Genomic DNA, 18985 nt, shown 5'->3' with positions numbered 1-18985 from the left:
GCTCTACTGCTAAGCCACATCTCTAGCCCCATAATTCTCTGGTTTTTTATAGTAGGGACTGCTTTGTGGGTTCTTTTTTTTTTTTTTTTAATACCTTTATTTTATTTTATTAGTTCTTGGTGGACACAACATCTTTGTTTGTATGTGGTGCTGAGGATCGAACCCGGGCCGCACGCATGCCAGGCGAGCGCACTACCGCTTGAGCCACATCCCCAGCCCTGTAGATGTGCTTTCGTACCAAATTTTCTCCTGTTGAAGAGTTAACAGGGAGGGAAGACAGTAATTAGCCTAACCAGTTAAATTACTTCCATGTGTGTGTCTTTCTATTTAAGATATTGGGGCTGGGGTTGTAACTCAGTGGTAGAGTGCTTGTCTCACAGGCGTGAGGCCCTGGGTTCAATCCTCAGCATCACATAAAAATAAATAAACAAAATAAAGGTATTGTGTATAACTAAAAAATAAATATTTTTTTAAAAGATATTGTGTCCATTTACAACTAAAAAAATATTTAAAAAAAAGATATTTTAAGAATCAGGGCTGGGGGCTGGGGTTGTAGCTCAGCGGTAGAATACTCACCTAGAACATGCGGGGCCCTGGGTTTGATCCTCAGCACCACATAAAAATAAAATAAAGGTATTGTGTCCAACTACAACTAAAATAAAATCAAAAAAAAAAAAAAAAAGAATCAGGGCTGAAGATGTAGTTCAGTAGAGCTTTTGCCTAGCACGTACCAGGCCCTGAGTTCAATCCCTAACACTGCAAAAAAGAAAAGAAAAAGACAAGAGTTATTACACTTTGGAACTATGGCATATGAATCAGTGAGATCCTGAGAGCTAGGGAGTTAAACAGCCCCAGTATTGGTAAGAAGTGGCAGTGGAAGCTTCGGCTCTTGACCACTGAGCACATGCTGCACTAACAGGCTAATTCCCTGATAAAGTACAATGGCAGAAAGTGTTTCCTAGTTAACTAGGGAGATGAGAAATTAGTGACGTGTTACATATGAGGTGGACTTTTTTAAAGAGAATTTCTTTTTGCTAGACTATTAAAACATTTCCCTTACTTTGAAATGACACACATCTGCCTTTCTGAACCTGAACTAGATTACAAAACATTGTCCTTCCTCATCTTCTCACCTATATTCAATCTATAGAAGGATTTGACATTGAAAATTAAAATTGAATGAGTCATCCTTTTTTTTTTTTTTAATCATGTGTCTGCCTTCCACATTGAGACCTAACCTAGTGCCTTTATATGTCAGGGTTGGGGCTGGGAGCTCAGTTCATGTTAAGTAAGGGAAGGAATAAATAACTGAAGAATATGGCCTTTGGCATTGGAAAGATCTGGATTTAAAGCCCAATGCAGTTGTATAACCTGGAATGTTACCCAACCATTGGGCTTTAGTTTACTCATTGGTTGAACAATTTGCAGTGCTGGGGTGGAACCTAAGGTTTCTTAAGTGCTAGGCAAGTGCTATACTACTGAGCTAAATCCATAGCCCTTGCTCAGTTGTTTTAATTTTAATTTTTTGGGGGGTACTGGGTATTGAATTCAGGGACACTCAACCATCGAGCCACATCCCCAGCCGTATTTTGTATTTTATTTAGAGACAGGGTCTCACTGAGTTGCTTAGTGTCTCACATTTGCTGAGGCTGGCTTTGAAATCATGATCCTCCTGCCCTTAGCCTCCCAAGCCACTGGGATTACAGATGTGTGCCATTGTGTCTGGCCCTTGCTTAGTTTTTAACATTTACTTCCTGGGATTGCTACAGAACATAAATTAGATGACAAACCAGAGTACCTGGCAGTCACTCAGTAAATACTAATTCCCTGTTGTAAGAAGAGATGCACTGGTAAGCCATCTTCTTGCTTAAAGAGAGCTGACTTTAACTTGCTAGTGTCCTGTGCACCAGTTTGCATTTTCATGTAGCCTCTATGCTTCTTTCCTGTAGACCTATGGGAGTCGTCAGATTGTACTAGAGAAAGAGGAAACGGAAGAGCTGAAGCGGTTTGATGAGCCAGGTTTGATTCTCCTTGGCTTTAAGCCCTTGCTAATGCTGAAAAAGCACCATTACCTGCGGCCCTCCCTGTTCGTTTACCCTGAGGAGTCCCTGGTAAACGGTAAGTAGCATAGGCCAAGAATAAATGAAGGACTCTGACACAGGACACAGTTTATTGAGCCGCATTTCCTGAACGGGTACTGCTTGGACACTGTATAGGAGATGTTAATGGGATATTTTGGAAGTGTTTTATGTTCAAATTTTGGATATCTGGGACTAAACAAAGTTAAAGAGATTTTTTTTCAGAACCCTTAGTATGTTGACATGTATTGTGAAAATCCAGGAGGGGCTATGAAATTGAAGATTTTTAAAACATTTTCCTTTGGAATTATTTGAGGCATCAGACAAGAGAGCAAAAAAACTCAAAAGGTCCCACAGCCTTTTCTCTGTTAGTGGCCATTGAAGATGATGTGGCTGGGCACGGCGATGCACTCCTGTAATCCCAGCAACTTGGGAGGCTGAGGCAGGAGGATCATGAGTTCAAGGCCAGCCTCAGCAAAAGGAAGATACTAAGCAACTCAGGGAGACCCTGTCTCTAAAGAAAATACAAAATAGGGCTGGGGATGTGGCTTAGTGGTTGAGTGCCCCTGAGTTCAATCCTTGGTACCCCACCCCCTCACAAAAAAGGAAAAAAAAAAAGATGATGTGAACTCTGCCATTATGTGTACTGGTTCTTTCCAGACCTCTGTTCCTTTGTTCAGTAGGAAGCCCCCAACCCTCCCACCCCCAGTTTGGACCTGATTAAGTTTTCCTTGGTGTTTGGAGCTCATGTTGTTAGCCTAATGTCAGTAAAGTGAACTGACCTTAATAATTCACACTCCTAAAGAGCGTGTTTGAGGATTCCAATCCCGATTCTTTTCCTTTCTGTGCGTCTGTTGCCCCCACATTTCCTTCATCTCTTGCTCCCACACCCTTTACCCATGGAAATATCTTTAAAGAAAATGGAAGAGAAATCATGAGACCTTTGTTTTCTAGGGAGCTCAACCCTGTTTAGTGCTCTGCTTACCAAGTGTCTGGAGAAGGCGGTCTTAGCAGTGTGCAGATACACACCCCGCAAGAACACCCCCCCTTATTTTGTGGCTTTGGTGCCACAAGAAGAAGAGCTAGATGACCAGAAAATTCAGGTGACTCCTCCAGGTACGTAACAGATTTCCAGGGCTCCTGAACTTTGTCCATCTTTGGAATCCCTCCTGAGGTCCTGATTCAGACCTGCTGAATCACAGTTCCCAGGAAAAAGGCCTGGGAAACGGGTATTTTTAAGGTTTCTTAGGTGAACGATGTGCAATCAGGTGAGGCCACCACACTACAGTTTGGTTGAACAGTGCACAGTATGTCTGGCTATTCATGGCTGGTCCATAGCTAGGGTTGAGAATTGTCTACATTTGGACTATTTGCAGGTTACTGACAGAAGTTCAAGGCCTCACTGCTGACACCTTTTCTTTATTGAAAGCTGTGTTTGTCACCCCTTGTAATGCTTAATGTTTGATTTATCTCCTATATATTCACCGTGGTGGTGGAAAGAACATGGATTTTGAAGTCAGGCTTGACTTTGTCCTTTGCTTGAGTGTCTGAAAGTTTGCTTTCCTTTATTTCAGATCCATGTCTGCCACTTGTTAGCTAGCCAACAGGGCAGATAGCTTAACTTTTCTATTTATATTCTTTATCTTAGAGATGGGAATTCTGAAACATCTTTCCCTCAAGATTGTTTTACATCTGAAATAAGTTACTATGCAAGTTCCAGGGCTGAGAGATGTAGTTCCATGTAGGTACTGGCTAGCGTGCATGAGGCCCTGCACTATGATGGTGCTGGTGATGATGGTGGTGGTGATGATGATGTGAAGTGCCTTGCACAAAGTAGTTGGCCCATGGTAGTCTACCTTCTCTAGCCATGTGGATAAAATTAACTTTATAAAGTAATTATTAGATATATTTTTAATCCTGGTCATTAGAATACTCAGTTTTAAGCTATTATCTCTCAACTCCAAATTCACCCTGTTAGGGTTTGTGCTCCTAAGGCTGAGATTGTTCAAACCCAGGTAGCTCTCAGGCTGTGTCAATAGTATCTGCTAGAGGGAGGCCAGAGGGCAAGTGAAGGAAAGAGACTTATTTCTTCTTGTGGGCTCAATGCTGTCAGCATTGCCAGCAAGGATCCTTCATCTGGGGGTAATTCATTATAGTGTCTAGGTTTTTCAATCCTTCTAGAACCAGCCAGTAACTCTACCAAGATCAGCCTAATAACCTTTATCCCTCACTTTTTTATTTTTAACCAGGTGTTGGAGGGTAGAGAGAAAAAAGGAAAGACATTGAAGCTCAGAGGAGCTGGAAGTTAGCCCTCAGTGGGGAGGCACTCTAGCTGGTTCTAGATATATTAGAAAAACTGGAGAGGGACTGAGGATGTAGCCCAGAGGTAGAATGCATGTTCAGCATTCTTGGGTTCTGTTGCTAGCACCAGGAAAAAAAAGATGGGGACTGGTGCCAGGTACCTCTGGTGCCAGGTACAGAGTTTTTCCTTGCTGGGGCAATATAGACAGGAGCACTGAATATATAGGAAGGGATATCTGTCTTGCCTTCTGTTCTTCCTCTGGAGTCAGAGCATCATAGGCTACCAGGTGTCAGCTGGTAAAGGAGAAATGAGATTTGCAGGGCCCTAGTCACAGTATTGCAGGACATAGCTGAGACAGACAGCTACAAAACAAATCTCAGAAAACCTACCTCCTTTTTTTAGGCTTTCAGCTTGTCTTCCTACCTTATGCTGATGATAAACGGAAAGTGCCTTTTACAGAAAAAGTCATGGCCAACCCTGAACAGATAGACAAGATGAAAGCCATTGTTCAGAAGCTGCGCTTCAAATACAGGTGAGCACTCAGCAGTCTTGACCTTCTTCTGGAGGACTTTCTGAGTTGAGTCAGCAGAAATTCAAGGTAGCCAGGCATGGCAGCACCTGCCTATAATCTAGCCACTCAACAGGCTGAGTCAGGAAGATCACAAGTTTGAGGCCAGCCTGGGCAACTTAGTGAAAGCCCCCATTTCAAAATAAAAATTTTAAAAGGTTGGGGCTGGGCACATAGCTCAGTGGTAGAGCACTTACCTAGCATTCTCAAGTCCCTGGGTTCTATCTCTAGTACCAAGAGACCAAAAAAAAAGAAAGAAAAAAGTTCAAGTTAGGCATAGGCCATGAGAATGTGATTTTATCCTTTTTAGTTAACTGGTAAATTGTGACTTGTTATTGAGAACTTGTAAAAAGCTACATCGAGAATGGAAGTTCTAATCATACTGAAGACACTGGGAGTGTGCTGGTAGACTTAGAAAGTCAGATTAGTTGGTTGAACAAGTTCAAAAACTAGCAGTAGGGGAAGATTCTTAGTTGGTTTTCTCACTGTCACCCAATGAGAAATTGTTACAGGCTTTAAAGAATAATTATGTGATTTAAATAATTTTCTTTTACGCACATGATAGACCATCTTTTAAAAGCTTGCATATTATAACACCACACATAATATTTTTCACATCTTTTTTTTAAAATATTTATTATTTTTTAGTTTAGTTAGACATATTATCTTTATTTCATTCTTATGTGGTGCTGAGGATCGAACCCAGGGCCTCACATGTGCTAGGCGAGCACTCTACCGCTGAGCCACAATCCCAGCCTCTCACATCTTTGTTTTTTATTATTTTTTTGTGGGGGGTAGTAGAGATTGAACCTAGGGGCGCTTAACCATTGAGCCATATCCCTGGCCCTATTTTGTATTTCATTTACACAGGGTCTCACTGAGTTGCTTAACACCCCACTTTTGCTGAGCCATTGGGATTACAGGCATGTACCACTGCACCTGGCACATCTTTATATTTTTTTAATATTTATTTTATTATGGTAAGAACACTTAACAGGAGAGTACCTTCTTAATAAATTTCCATTTGGCATTATTAACTGTAGTACAATGTTGTTCAGATCTGCATTGTTGTTCTAGCAGATCTCTAGTACTTATTTTCCTTGCATAATGGAAACTTATACAAGTTAATTAGAAATTCTCAACTTTCCCTGTCTTTACCCCTGGCAAATGCCATTCAGCTCTCTGCTTCTATGATTTTGACTATTTTAGATACTTCATTTAAGTGGGCAATATTTGTCCTTCTGTGACACTGGGTTACTTCCCTTAGCACTATGTCCTCAAGATTCTTGCATGCATTGCTGGGGATTGAACCCATGGTCTTGTGCATACTTGGCAAAAATGGTCTACCACTGAGTCCCAGCCACAGCTGTAATCTTTCTTTTGTTACTCATATGAACCTTGAAAACTTGGATTTGTTTTCATTTTATAGATGAAGAAACAGGGTTACACCAGGCATGATGGTACATACCTGTAGTGCTAGCACTCAGGAGACTAAGGCAGGAGGATTATTTGAGCCCAGGAGTTGAAGACAGTGAGACCCTGTCTGGAGGAGGTGAGAGAGGAGGAAGGAAAGAAAAAGATAAAGAAACTGAGACTTATAAGAGCAAAACATCTTGCTAGGACTCACCCAACTAGAAAGAGATGGAGCTCATTCAGCTTTACAACTGTCTAGATTCACACCCTCTTTTTAAATTTTTTATATTTATTTATTTATTTTTGGAACTGGGGATTGAACCCAGAGCCTTGTGCATACAAGGCAAGCACTCTACCAACTGAGCTATATCTCCTGAGCTATATTTTTGTGTATGTGTGGTGCTGATGATCGAACCCAGTGCCTCATGCGTGCTAGGCGAGCACTCTACCATTGAACCACAAACCCAGCCCTAGATTCATGTCCTCTTTACCCCCATTCCACTGCTACTGCATACAGGAAGAAAGTACACTCAGGATTCTGAATCTCCCTCTCCCCACCATCCCTCCTTTGTCTTTCCTCTGTATTTACACAGCCCTACCTCTTCTTGTTCTGGTTCTGGCCATGGTGTCCAGTGACAGGGAGCAGGTTCGCTTTGAAGTTAACTTTTGGATCTCTAGCATTAGATAAAATCAGCGAGAGAAGTTGATTTGTGACAGGATTCCCAAATATTTTACTTGGAGTGTTTTTTCAGCTGGATTTCTTTAATTTTATTATTTGGTTTATTTTTAAAATGTTTAACTTGTTATGTTTTGATTTGTTAATGTTTTTCTCATTGTTTTAACAGAAGTGACAGCTTTGAGAACCCAGTGCTGCAGCAGCATTTCAGGAATCTGGAGGCCTTAGCTTTGGATTTGATGGAGCCTGAACAAGCAGTAGATCTGACATGTAAGAATGTTGGACTGACTCAAGTCGTTTTTACTGGAGGCCTTCTTTTTGATTTCTCTCTGATCTAGTAATGTGGATGCATTGCCTAACTCTCTAGAGACTGAACACCATCATCTAGGCTATCTGCTTGAGAGATTTTTCTAGACCTGATTAGAATGCCTGGGAATGATTCTGCAGTGAGACGAGGAGAGAGTGCCAGGCTCCTGAAACCTGCTTCTGAACTAGGCCACCTCATGCCTGCATGTTGGTGAAAGTTAAATAATATAATATTTATCAAGTGCCTACCATGTCCCTGAACTGTTGTCCTATGTGTTGACTCATTTAATATTTGTAAGTATGAGGTAGGGGCTTTAGTTGTCCTGATTTTACAGAGAAGGGAGTGATTTGCCCCATGTGCAGGTACTAAATTGTGAGTGGTGCTTCCAGGCTCAGAACCCAGTGACTCCTGCCTGAGCCTGTGCACTGCCCTCTGTGCTACTGCCTCTCCATCAGACTGTGCATGCTCTGCCATGAGAAAAGCCAACTTATTACCAGCTTTGCCTTGGCTTTCCAAGTGGGGCTTCTCTGACCTTGCTGTAGCCCCTTCTGATTATGATTCTCTTACCTATCTGTAAGAGGACCCAGGAAGTTTAGTGGCACAAGTAAATAACCACAGGAAGCAGACTGGATTTAATGAAGATTCGTATAAGGGTTAGAGAGATGAGAACAACTGGCTGGGCCATTCAGCTTCCATGTTATTCCTGGTCTTCTATACCAGGCAGACTAGCCCTGCCATTGAAGGCACAAGTTTGTCATGACTGTGTAGCCACATCTGGCAGAAGAGAAACACTTGAGTTAAGCAGCCCTTCTTTTCCTGTAAGGCCTTAGGCAATAAGAAGTATAGTCATCTTTCCATATCCTTGGGTTTCTCATACATTGATTCAGCCAACCATGGGTCAGAAATATTTGCAAAAAATTGCTTCTGTGCTGAACATGGATGTCATTTTCCCTTAAATAACACAGTAAAACAACAATGTATTTATGTAGCATTTCCATTGTATCAGGTATTATAAGTAATCTGGAGATGATTCAAAGTATATGTGAAGATGTGTGTAGGTTATATGCACATACTACAGCATTTTAAATAAGGGATGTGAGCATCTGAGGGTTTTGGTTATCTGCATGGGTCCTGAACCATCTCCAATGGATACCACAGGACACCGAACTTGGAAAATGCTGGCAGGACTTTATTGAGTGTTTTTGTGGCCAGGTCAGCTGTTTTGTAGCAGGCTCTTCCCCTCACCCTTCATCCCAGCAGTTAGGTGCTCTCTCCTCTCTTCTCCTAGAGTTACAACTGGACAGGACACTGTGGAACAATACTCACCTGGCCACTCTTCTGTATTTTCATTTTTCTAGTGCCCAAGGTTGAAGCAATGAATAAAAGACTGGGCTCCCTGGTAGATGAGTTTAAGGAACTCGTCTACCCACCAGATTACAATCCTGAGGATAAAGTTAGCAAGCGAAAACAAGGTAAGGAACTGGCTGTGGACATGCAGAGGGTTCTTTTGAAAAGTTGTCTTCATGGTCTTATCACAGAGGGAGGGTAATGGCCTTTCAGAAATTTTTAAACCAGCTGGGCATCATGGCACATGCTTGTAATGCCAGCTACATGGAAGGCTGGGGCAGGAGGATTGCAAGTTCAAGGCCAGCCTCAGCAACTTAGTGAGACCCTATCTCTAGATAGATAGATAGATGGGGCTGGGGATGTAGCTCGGTGGTAGAGTGCTTGCTTAATGTGTGAGGTCCTGGGTTCCATCCCTAATACTGCAGAAATTTGTCCCCTGCCGGGTGCGGTGACACACACCTGTAATCCCAGCTGCTCAGGAGGCTGATAGGAGGATCATGAGTTCAAAGCCCGCTTTAGCAAAAGTGAGATGCTAAGCAACTCAAACTCTGTCTCTAAATAAAATAAAAAATAGGGCTGGGGATGTGGCCCAGTGGCTGAGTGCTCCTGAGTTCCATCCCTGATACCCACCCCCCAAAAAAAAATTATCTCCTGAAAAAGTGATACATTGATACCAAACCCAAGAAGGGATCATGTTTTTGTATAATCTCACCAATTCTGGACTTTATAAGTATTTTAAGATATTTATACAAAAATTGGTAAAGGTACAATCAGAGATGAAAAATCGTGCTCTAAATGCATAATAAGAATTGTAATGCATTCTGTTGTCTCTCATAAATTTAAAAAATTAACTATAAAAAAATTGGTAAAGAGAAAATTATGTCCTGATTGTTTTGTAATTCTGCAGATATGAGTGAGATGTAGTTTTTTTGTTTGTTTGTTTGTTTTGGGTTGTAGGGTTGTAGATGGACACAATACCTTTATTTTATTTACTTACTTTTATGTGGTGCTGAGGATAGAACCCAGTGCCTCACATGTGCTAGGCAAGCGCTCTACCACTGAGCTATAACCCCTGCTCGAGATGTAATTTCATTGGACTGTTTTTTTAAATGTGTAATTCCTGTTCTTGGCATTAACTATTTTTTCTATTGGACTATCCTTTTTCTTACCTGGGAATCCAACATTTTCCTACTATGAGGCTCACGTTTATGGAGCCGGCACCTGGTGCACAGTCACCATTTTGGAATAGTTGTCTTAGATTGTAATCTTTTGGGCTCTCTTGGTCAACTAAAGCCAGACTTGGGCATTGTTTACCTGACAAATGAGGAAAGGGCGCCACAAGAGGGTAGGTGGTTGCCATGGTGCTTTCTCCCTTTTGCATTAGGAGTGACTCCTGTAGTGCCCTTGGAACCCACTGGCAGAGCTCCTCACATGCTGACCGTGGGTTAGTGACGAAGTACTTGTCTGCATGTTTGTCTCGCTCAACCTGCGTGTTCTTATCACCTGGTGCCTTGAAACAGTGTTTGTGAATGCTTCCCCATTTACAAACACTTTTTCTTTTCTTTTTTTGTGATGCTGGAGGGTCAGAACCTTGAGCATGCTGAGAAAGCACCCTACCCCTGAGCTATGTCCCTAGCTGCTGTAAATGCTTTTTGAAGGAAAAATGGGAAGCAACTATTTGCTCACCCAGAGTGAGTAATTGTTTTAGGTAAACTCGTGATATTCATACTGCTGGAAACTCCCTTCTAGGTATGAGTTACATCTTTTATTATATCTATAAATAAAGGTGTCTTGTCAAGATACCTGTCTTCCCCCATATACTGTAGGTAGGCATCATAGCTTTATGAAAAATGGTTCACTGTAGCCTAAATCCTAAGGGGCCCCATTATGTGCAGCTGGGATGCCACTGGTAGCACATTTAGTTCTTCTCTCCTGACCCTTTTCCCCAGATGATGGAGTTTCTGGAAGTAAAAAGCCCAAAATGGAGGTATCTGAAGAGGAGCTGAAGGCCCACATTGCCAAGGGCACGCTGGGCAAGCTCACGGTGCCCATGCTGAAGGAGGCCTGCAGGGTGCATGGGCTGAAGGGTGGGCTGAAGAAGCAGGAGCTGCTGGCTGCTCTCACTGAGCACTTCCAGAAGGACTGATGCTTACCACACACCCTCCCCGTGGCGAAGTTGCCTGCTTTTGTTCTCACCAAGTTAAAGGTGTTTTTCCTGAGCTGGGAGGAGTTGCCTTGCAGAAGCTGAGGACTTTACATTTGAAACTTGTTGGCACAGAGACCGCATGGCTCTCTCACTTGGCTTGTGCCTTACTCTATGTGAATAAAGAACCTTGACTTTGTACTGTGTACTGCTCTTTAGTGTGAAGGAGAAAGGTATGTCTGCCTTGCATCCAGAGAGCACTGGCCATCAGCTCTGAGCTTAATTTTCTCTCCTACTGGGAACACACATCGTGATGGAAACAGAAACCAAAAACAGAGGGGATGGGGAAGGATGTCACAGTCCAGGTCATATAAACATAGGTGCTTCAGGAATGACAAGCCTTAGCAAGACTCACTCTCCCAATCCCTGTCCTCCCACTTGTTTTCCTTCAAACATGCAGTATGCTAAGGTCTAAAAATCGGATTTCAGAAGCAATAAGAGTAACATTTTAAATTTTGGTATCATTTGCTTCATGAGTAAATAGCAACTTCCTCAGATTGTGTTGTTCTGAATATGCTATTAAAGTTTGAAGACATAAATTTTCTGTTTTCCTCAGAATTAGTTCCAGTATATGAGAAATTAAGAGTTATTTTTCAGAGGAGCATGGGAAGTTCAAGTTGAGAAGTCTAGTGTTAGGAGAACAGGGAGAAGAGGGAAATGTCTCTCCCTTTCTATTCTTCCTCCCCATCCCTCTATCTTCCTGGTGACTTTTCTGCTCTCTGATGCTCCTGCTTTTGAAGAATTAGCAGGAGGAGTATGTCGGAGGGCTAGTTTCCTGCTGTAAAATCTACAGCCTTGGATTATCTGCTCTGAGGTTTGTACATTTTTAAACCTATATTTGGTTTTTGTGTTTGAAAAGAGGTGTCATGGATTGGGGTTGTAGCTCAGTGGTGGAGCGCTTGCCTAGCACATGTGAGGCACTGGGTTTGATCCTCAGCACCACATACAAATAAATAAAATAAAGGTATGGTGTCCATTTACAACTAAAAATATTTTTTAAAAAGAGATATTACATTCTTTTGGCATTTCTTTCCTTGGCAAGTCAGCAAGTCATTGGAGAGGAAAGATTTTTCCAATTAGAAAGTGCTTAGTACCTGCTGATTCTTATTGTTGAGAAATTGGGCCATTCTCGTTAAATGAAGCTTGCTTGGAAGCTCTGGATTCCGGAAAGGGCCAGTCTACAAAGACAGTCATCTGCAAGTGAGAGGGTAAGAAAGTGCCATCATTGCACCCTTGGTTTTCAGCCCTGGGTGTCCTAGGTAGTGAGGACAAACCCTCCAACGCATTCCTGGTTGGCTTTTCTGGGTGCTCCTGAGTGACCTTACTCAAATGTAGCCTCTTTCAAAGAATTCAAGGGACAAAGAACAAACACCAGAGCCCAACTATGTGAATGATGTTAGAAAAACCACCACTCAAGGTCTGTAATAAATAGTAGTTGTAGCCAAGTGTTGTGGTGCACATCTATAATTCCAGTGGCTTGTGAGACTGAGGCAGGAGGATCTCAAATTCAAAGGCAGCCTCAGAACTTAGCGAAGCCCTAAGCAACTGAGCGAGACCCTGTATCTAAATGAAATATAAAAAAGGGACTGGGGATGTGGCTCAGTGGTTAAGCGCCCTGGGTTCAATCCCTGGTACCAATAAGATAGATAGATTGAAAAAACGAACAAGGCTCGTCGTCGTTGGAGCAAATGCCCTTTTATTGAGGAACAGCTCTGCATATTTATCGAGCCAGGGGTGGTTTGACAGTTGGCATGGGGTGCTTTCTGATTGATGGGTAGGATCAGGTGAGCCAGCAGGGCTAGTCTGATTGGTGGGTAAGGATCATGTGAGCCAGCAGGGCTCACCATTGGACGGCTCTTGGGGGATGGGGAAGTTAGTCTTTGGAGCCGGGTGACTCCCAACATTCCCCCCTCTTTGTTATTAAATGAGAGTGGGTGTCGACTCATTCAGCTGCTTCCTGCTGAAATGGGGTGGTGTGGGAGAAAGAGAGGAGGGAAGTAAGGAGCCCCCACAGGAGGGCAGAGAAGACCGGTATCAACGAAGGTTCCTTGCCACCACAGATCCAATGATGACGTCAGTCCATTTGGCATAGGTCTCAACTGGAGGTACCATCAGTAGCCAGGAGTTGGTAATTCCTGAGGAGAAGCTGGTTAAAAGCTTGATTAGAAATTTTACCCACCTGAGTCTGAATGAACTTTATGATAGAGGGAAGGAACAGGCACAGGGAGTTTTTATAGCCCAAATCTAATCGAATCTCTGGGTCTGCAAGCTGCCTTGTTGGCCCAAGGGGGGTTAAGTGTTCAACCCTGAGGGGGGGTGGTTGGTGGTGGTTGAGTGTTCAGCCTTGAGCAGGGGCTTGGGCGTTTGGGCTTGAAGCAAACAGGGGATATAGAACCAGACAGAGGGTTTGAGAAGCCAGGTCATTCTGCACCTAACTTTGTTTGGCATGACCTGCAGGCTCTGCAGACCAGCCTGTCCTGCACCTAACACCCTCAATTCTGCTCTTCATTCCTAGTCCAATCTAGCTCCCTCCCCTCTCTATTAAGGCTGCTCTTCAAACTTTCTCCTACCTGGGTGTACCAGCTTGATTCTCTCTTTGCCTTTCTCAAAGGCGGCCAAGGGAGGACGGTGGCCCATTGTTACCAAATTTCCCTTTGAGAGCAGTCAGATCTCTCCAGGTTTTATAGATAGATAGATAGATAGATAGATCGTAGTTGCAACCTGTTTCTCTGATGATGCCTTCTCTGCCTATTGAGCTCCTCGGGAAGGAGGAAAGTCCACATTCAGATGTAATTGGACTTTTGAAAGCTCACAAGTCAGTAAATCTGTATATTGACTCCATTGCATATATACAATTGACCTTGGGCAATTGATCTAGCACGTCTGAGCCTCCGTTTCTTCCGTTTCTTCGTTTGTACATCCCATTGAAAATCAGAAAATGTAAATGCACGGGGTGCTCACCAAGTACTTCTAGCTTCCACTGCCTCAGGCATGCTTTGATCCACCAGGTGGCGCTGTGAAGACTCCAGGAGCTGCCAGTAGACCTGGCCCACTCCAAAGGTGCAGCCACACCAAGCCACCAGCAGTGATGGCAGCAGCTGGAAAGTAGATTCTGACTCTGTTGGGAGGAAACTCTATCAATCACGCCCACATCTCATATATGTGTGTTTACTCTAGGCCAGATGCAGAGGGAACGTTCAGAATGGCACTCACCAAGATGTTAACTGTGGTGAAGGGACGATTTCACTTTTTAGAGTGTAACCTACTGTGATATCTTTTTGTCACAGTAAAAGCTAGAAGAGGGCTGGGGTTGTTGCTCAGTGGTAGAATACTTGCCTAGCATGAGTGAAACACTGGGTTCGATCCTCAGCACCACGTAAAATAAATGAATAAAAAAAAAGGTATTGTGTCCAATTACAGCTATTTTTTTAAATAAAATATAAAAGCTAGAAGAAAAGCAAGGCAGGACTATGAGCTCTGGAAGAGATTAGTCATCCACTGCCTCTCCTGTCATCCCGAAATCCTCAAATCCATATGGAGGGAAATGTGCACACCTATACTACACTCAGCATGTTTGAGCCTAAACTGCCACCAGAATGCACTAATCCTCCTTGTAACTTGACTGCATCATATGAAAACAGATCCTAAAGGTATTTATTTTCGGGCACTCTGAGGCACCCTGGAGCATCTCATAACCATTGAGGGATGCTGCCAGCACTTCAGTGTTCATTGTCCTGCCAAATCCCACTCCCTACTACCCCACCCCCCAACTACTAGGGATTGAACCAGGGACACCTTATCACTGAGTTACACACCCAACTCGTCTTATTTGAGATAGGATCTTGCTAAGTTCTGGAGGCTGGCTTCAAACTTGCCATCCTCTTGCCTCAGCCTCCTGAGTAGTTTGGATTATAGGCCAGTGCCACCATGCCTGGCTGCCCTGCCATTTTGACCTAACCATGTTTATTGCCATTTTGACAAGACATCTTCATCCTTTCATCCTCCTCCCCCACTTTATCTATTGCTTTGAAACAAATTACCTCAAAACTTTCAGCTTAAAGCAGCCATAAACATTCTCTTTCACCATTTCTGTGGATGAAGAATGTGGGAGATGATTGGCTGGGTAGTCTTGACTTAAAGTGAGTCATGAGGTGCATTCAAGATATTGACTAAGGCTGCAGTCATCTGAAAGCCTGATAGAGGCTGGAAGGTCCACTTGTAGGGAGGCTGTATTAATCATGTTTATTTTCTGTATTTTTTATGTTTTAAGGTCTTGGGTGGGCAAGTTTACAGGCCGAGAGAGAGTGCCCCTCCTAGATTCCTAAAGATGGTTAAAAAGTTACTTGAGAGAATGCCTTTCTTGCAAGCCAACCCCCTCCTTTATCTAGCTTTCACAATCTAGCCATTATATCTCCTGTCCTAAGTCATCCCAGTGAGACAGGGAACAACATGGGGACAGGATGTATGCTGAGAGCCACGGCCGAGTCTGTATGGCCCCTGGCATTTTGCCAACAGTATTGATTGACAGGCGAGGCATTACTATCCGCCTCTGCCGCAACTTTTGAGTTCTCGCACTATTTTGGAGTTCTCGTGGGGATTTCCGGGGATTCCCCGAGAGTTCCCATTGGTTGGGGAAGTGCAGGAGGAGGGATTTCCGGGAGAGATTTTCCGGCTGGGGGTTCCTGGACAAGCCTGGTGGCGTTCGGGGGAGGATTCCCCCGGAGCTGTGTGAAGTGTTTTCCTGCAGTTTAAAAATAAAGTTTGTTCCTGCTTCAGTGGCTGGTGATTTGTGCCCAGCCAGACTGCGGCAGATGTAGATGCTTTTCTGGGCCTTGGCTCATGGCCTAACAGTCGACCTTGGAAAGTTTGATGTGTGCCACTCTCAGTCAAGGTCAGTTTTGCAGCATTTGTGGTCAGGGTACCCTGTATGTATTCTTTTACATTTTTATTTGCAGTACTGGGAATTGAACCCAGGAACATTCCACCACAGAGCCTATCCCCAGCCCTTGCCAATTAATATTCCCACCCCTGCAAGTAACCACTAAAACCCTTTTGTTCAGGGAGCCAGCCTGACATCTTGTTGGATCTGTGTCTACTTTCCTAAATAGAAGCCCCAGTAAAAGCTTTCCCTGTGGGGCTGGGGATGTGGCTCAAGCGGTAGCGCGCTCGCCTGGCATGAGTGCAGCCCGGGTTCGATCCTCAGCACCACATACAAACAAAGATGTTGTGTCCGCCGAAAACTAAAAAAAAAAAATAAATACTAAAATTCTCTCTCTCCTCTTTCTCTCTCTGAAAAAAAAAAAGCTTTCCCTGTATGTTTGCTAATCTGACTCAATTTCATTTCCATTGTCACAATACTTTTATTTATTTTTAAGTGGTGCTGAGGATTGAACCCAGGGCCTTGCATATGCTAGGTGAGCACTCTACCACTGAGCCACAACCCCAGCCCCTTCATTTCCATTGTCATTGGGTCAAAAGATCCCTGTTTGGGGCTGGGGATGTGGCTAAGCGGTAGCGCGCTCGCCTGGCATGCTTGCGGCCCGGGTTCGATCCTCAGCACCACATACAAACAAAGATGTTGTGTCCGCCGAGAACTAAAAAAAATAAATATTAAAAAAAAAAAAAAAGAAAAGAAAAAAGATCCCTGTTTGCAGCATCACCAAGACCCAGGAAGGAACCAGGTAACTGGAGACCACACCTATTGCCCAAAGCCCACACGAATTATTCAGACTAGACAGTCCTAAGCCATTTACTCTGCCTTCCCCAAGGAAATACCAATTCAGGCTGTAGCCTAGGCCACAATCTTGCTTCTCCTGACCAAACTGAGGCTTCCTGAGGCTCTGTGGTATATCATGCCCTCTTGGTTAATGTAAATAAATTCTTTTTTTGTGGTACTGGAATTGAAATAAATTCTTCTTTCAATGGCATTGACCTCTCAGTGTTATCATTCAGTCACCTCTGTTCATTAAAATCCCATGGGTACCTGGGCACCATGGTGCATGCTTGAAATCCCAGTGACTAGGGAGGCTGAGACAGGAGGATCATAAGTTTGAAGCCAGCCTCAGCAACCTAGTGAAGCCCTAAGCAACTTGGCAAGATCCTGTCTTAAAATAAAAAGGGTTGGAGAGTGACTCAGTGGTTAAGGATCCCTGGTTCAATTCCCCAGTACCCAATAAATAAATAATCCCACAGGTACAAATGAGAGAGGTTGATTCCCATGGCTGGTTGACTATAGCATTTCAGACCTCTCCACAGCTGCTTTAAAGTCTTCACAACAAAGCTCATTCCCCTCAGAGCTGGTGATCTGAAGAGAAGACAGAAGCTACAGTGTTTTCTATTCTTTTTTCACAGGTCTGTAGCCCCTGGAACTCCAAGATTGAGGCAGAATTGCTTGAGACCCATACCTTTTTTTTTTTTTTTTCATTTTGAGACACGGTCTAAGTTGCCCAGGCTGTTCTTAAACTTGCAGTGGTCCTCCCTTAGCCACTTGAATAGCTGGAACTATAGGTATATAGCTCTACACTCAGTTTCAGTGTCTCTTGTGAAGCCTAGAAGTCACATGTCACTTCTGTCACACTCTGTTATTCAGACCAACTCTGAGTTAGTGCAGGAAACTATACAGGAGCATAAATCCCACCCACCACCATCACCACCACCCCCACAGGGAGCCATCGGAAGCTGGCTGCCCCAGTGCCTAGAAGAGAGTATTTATTTGCTACTCAAAATGTTTTTCCTTCATTCACAAGAGAATATGCAATTGACTCCCCTTCTCCCCTCTACCCACCTTCCACCCAGAAGTTTTTCAAAATGTAACCCACTTGGCACTGCAAAAAGGGTCAGGGTATACAAAGTCCTCAGAGCAAATTTCTCTCTCCCTCTCCCATCCATGTTTAAGACCAAAGATAATGACAATGCATTCTTCAGTACTTAATGCTATAAATGAAAAATCTCTTTAGGTCTATTGTAAATGTAAAAATATTGCTTAATTGCAGGTCCTCAGGAAGCTTTTCAATTATAAGTTTCTTTTTTTTTTTTTCCATATTTATTTTTTTTTAGTTCTCGGCAGACACAACATCTTTGTTTGTATGTGGTGCTGAGGATCGGCTGAGGATCGAACCCGGGCCTCACGCATGCCAGGCGAGTGCGCTACCGCTTGAGCCACAACCCCAGCCCAATTATAAGTTTCTAACCAGCAATGTTTTGAGTCAGAGGATCCTTAGAGATTTGATGGGAGCCAAGGATTCTCTCTCCAAAAGAAAATGCTTACTCAGGGCTGGGGATGTGGCTCAAGCGGTAGCGCGCTTGCCTGGCATGTGTGGGACACTGGGCTTGATCCTCAGCACCACATAAAAATAAAAAAATAAAGATGTTGTGTCCACCGAAAACTAAAAAATAAATATTAAAAAAAGAGAAAATGTTTATACACAAAAATTTGCAACCACCTTCATAGATGGTTGGTTAGGAATGGATAGATTTCCTCCCTGCCAACACATCCAGGCTTTAGTGCCTCTGTGCTGCAGGTGCTAGGACCTTGCACATTCATATCTAATGAGGACAATGATCAGAAAATGTCAGTCACTGGATTGATTTTTTTTTCCTTTTTGGTAGTTGGAGATGAACAGCATGCCTTTATTTGTTTATTTTTATGTGGTGCTAAGGACGGAACCCAGTGCTTCACATATGCTAGGCAAGCACTCTGCCACTGAGCTACAGCCCCAGCCCAAGTTCAAGTTTTAAAGTTTAAAAAGTTTAAAAGTTTAGGTTTTAAAAATGTTACAGAGCTGGGAGAAAAGGAAACAAAGTTAGAATGAGAGAGCCAGTGTAGTAAAGGGATATCAAGTGCAAAAGAGTGGGGGCTGGGGATGTGGCTCAAGCAGTAGTGCGCTCGCCTGGCATGCGTGCGGCCCGGGTTTGATCCTCAGCACCACATACAAAGATGTTGTGCCCGCCGAAAACTAAAAAATTAATATTAAAAAATTCTCTCTCTCTTTAAAAAAAAAGTGCAAAAGAGTGGCAAACAGATTCAGAATATTCAGTAAACAAAATATAGAACACTGAGCAAAGTTGGAACTTCTAGGAGAGGCAGACACA

The 18985-nt window shown here is 43.3% G+C and overlaps 1 protein-coding gene across 2 annotated transcripts; it reads left to right on the top strand.

Moving 5' to 3' along the window:
- The first annotated feature begins 1922 nt into the window (after positions 1–1922).
- Xrcc6 (X-ray repair cross complementing 6) lies at positions 1923–11033 on the top strand. Of its 2 annotated transcripts, XM_048803077.1 has the most exons (7): positions 1923–2118; positions 3033–3194; positions 4783–4912; positions 7207–7307; positions 8703–8816; positions 10076–10135; positions 10641–11033. In XM_048803077.1, the coding sequence occupies exons 1-7, from the start codon at positions 2052–2054 to the stop codon at positions 10835–10837; spliced, it is 831 nt and encodes a 276-aa protein (XP_048659034.1). In that variant the 5' UTR covers positions 1923–2051; the 3' UTR covers positions 10838–11033. The 2 variants fall into 2 exon arrangements, with proteins under 2 accessions (XP_048659034.1, XP_015357245.2); XM_015501759.2 differs by lacking the exon at positions 10076–10135 and having other exon boundaries at positions 1925–2118.
- Positions 11034–18985: the final 7952 nt, after the last annotated feature.

The sequence above is a fragment of the Marmota marmota genome, unplaced genomic scaffold, assembly GCF_001458135.2.
Source record: "Marmota marmota marmota unplaced genomic scaffold, marMar, whole genome shotgun sequence".
Classification (NCBI taxonomy): domain Eukaryota; kingdom Metazoa; phylum Chordata; class Mammalia; order Rodentia; family Sciuridae; genus Marmota; species Marmota marmota.
This window is presented reverse-complemented; position numbering and strand designations above follow the sequence as displayed.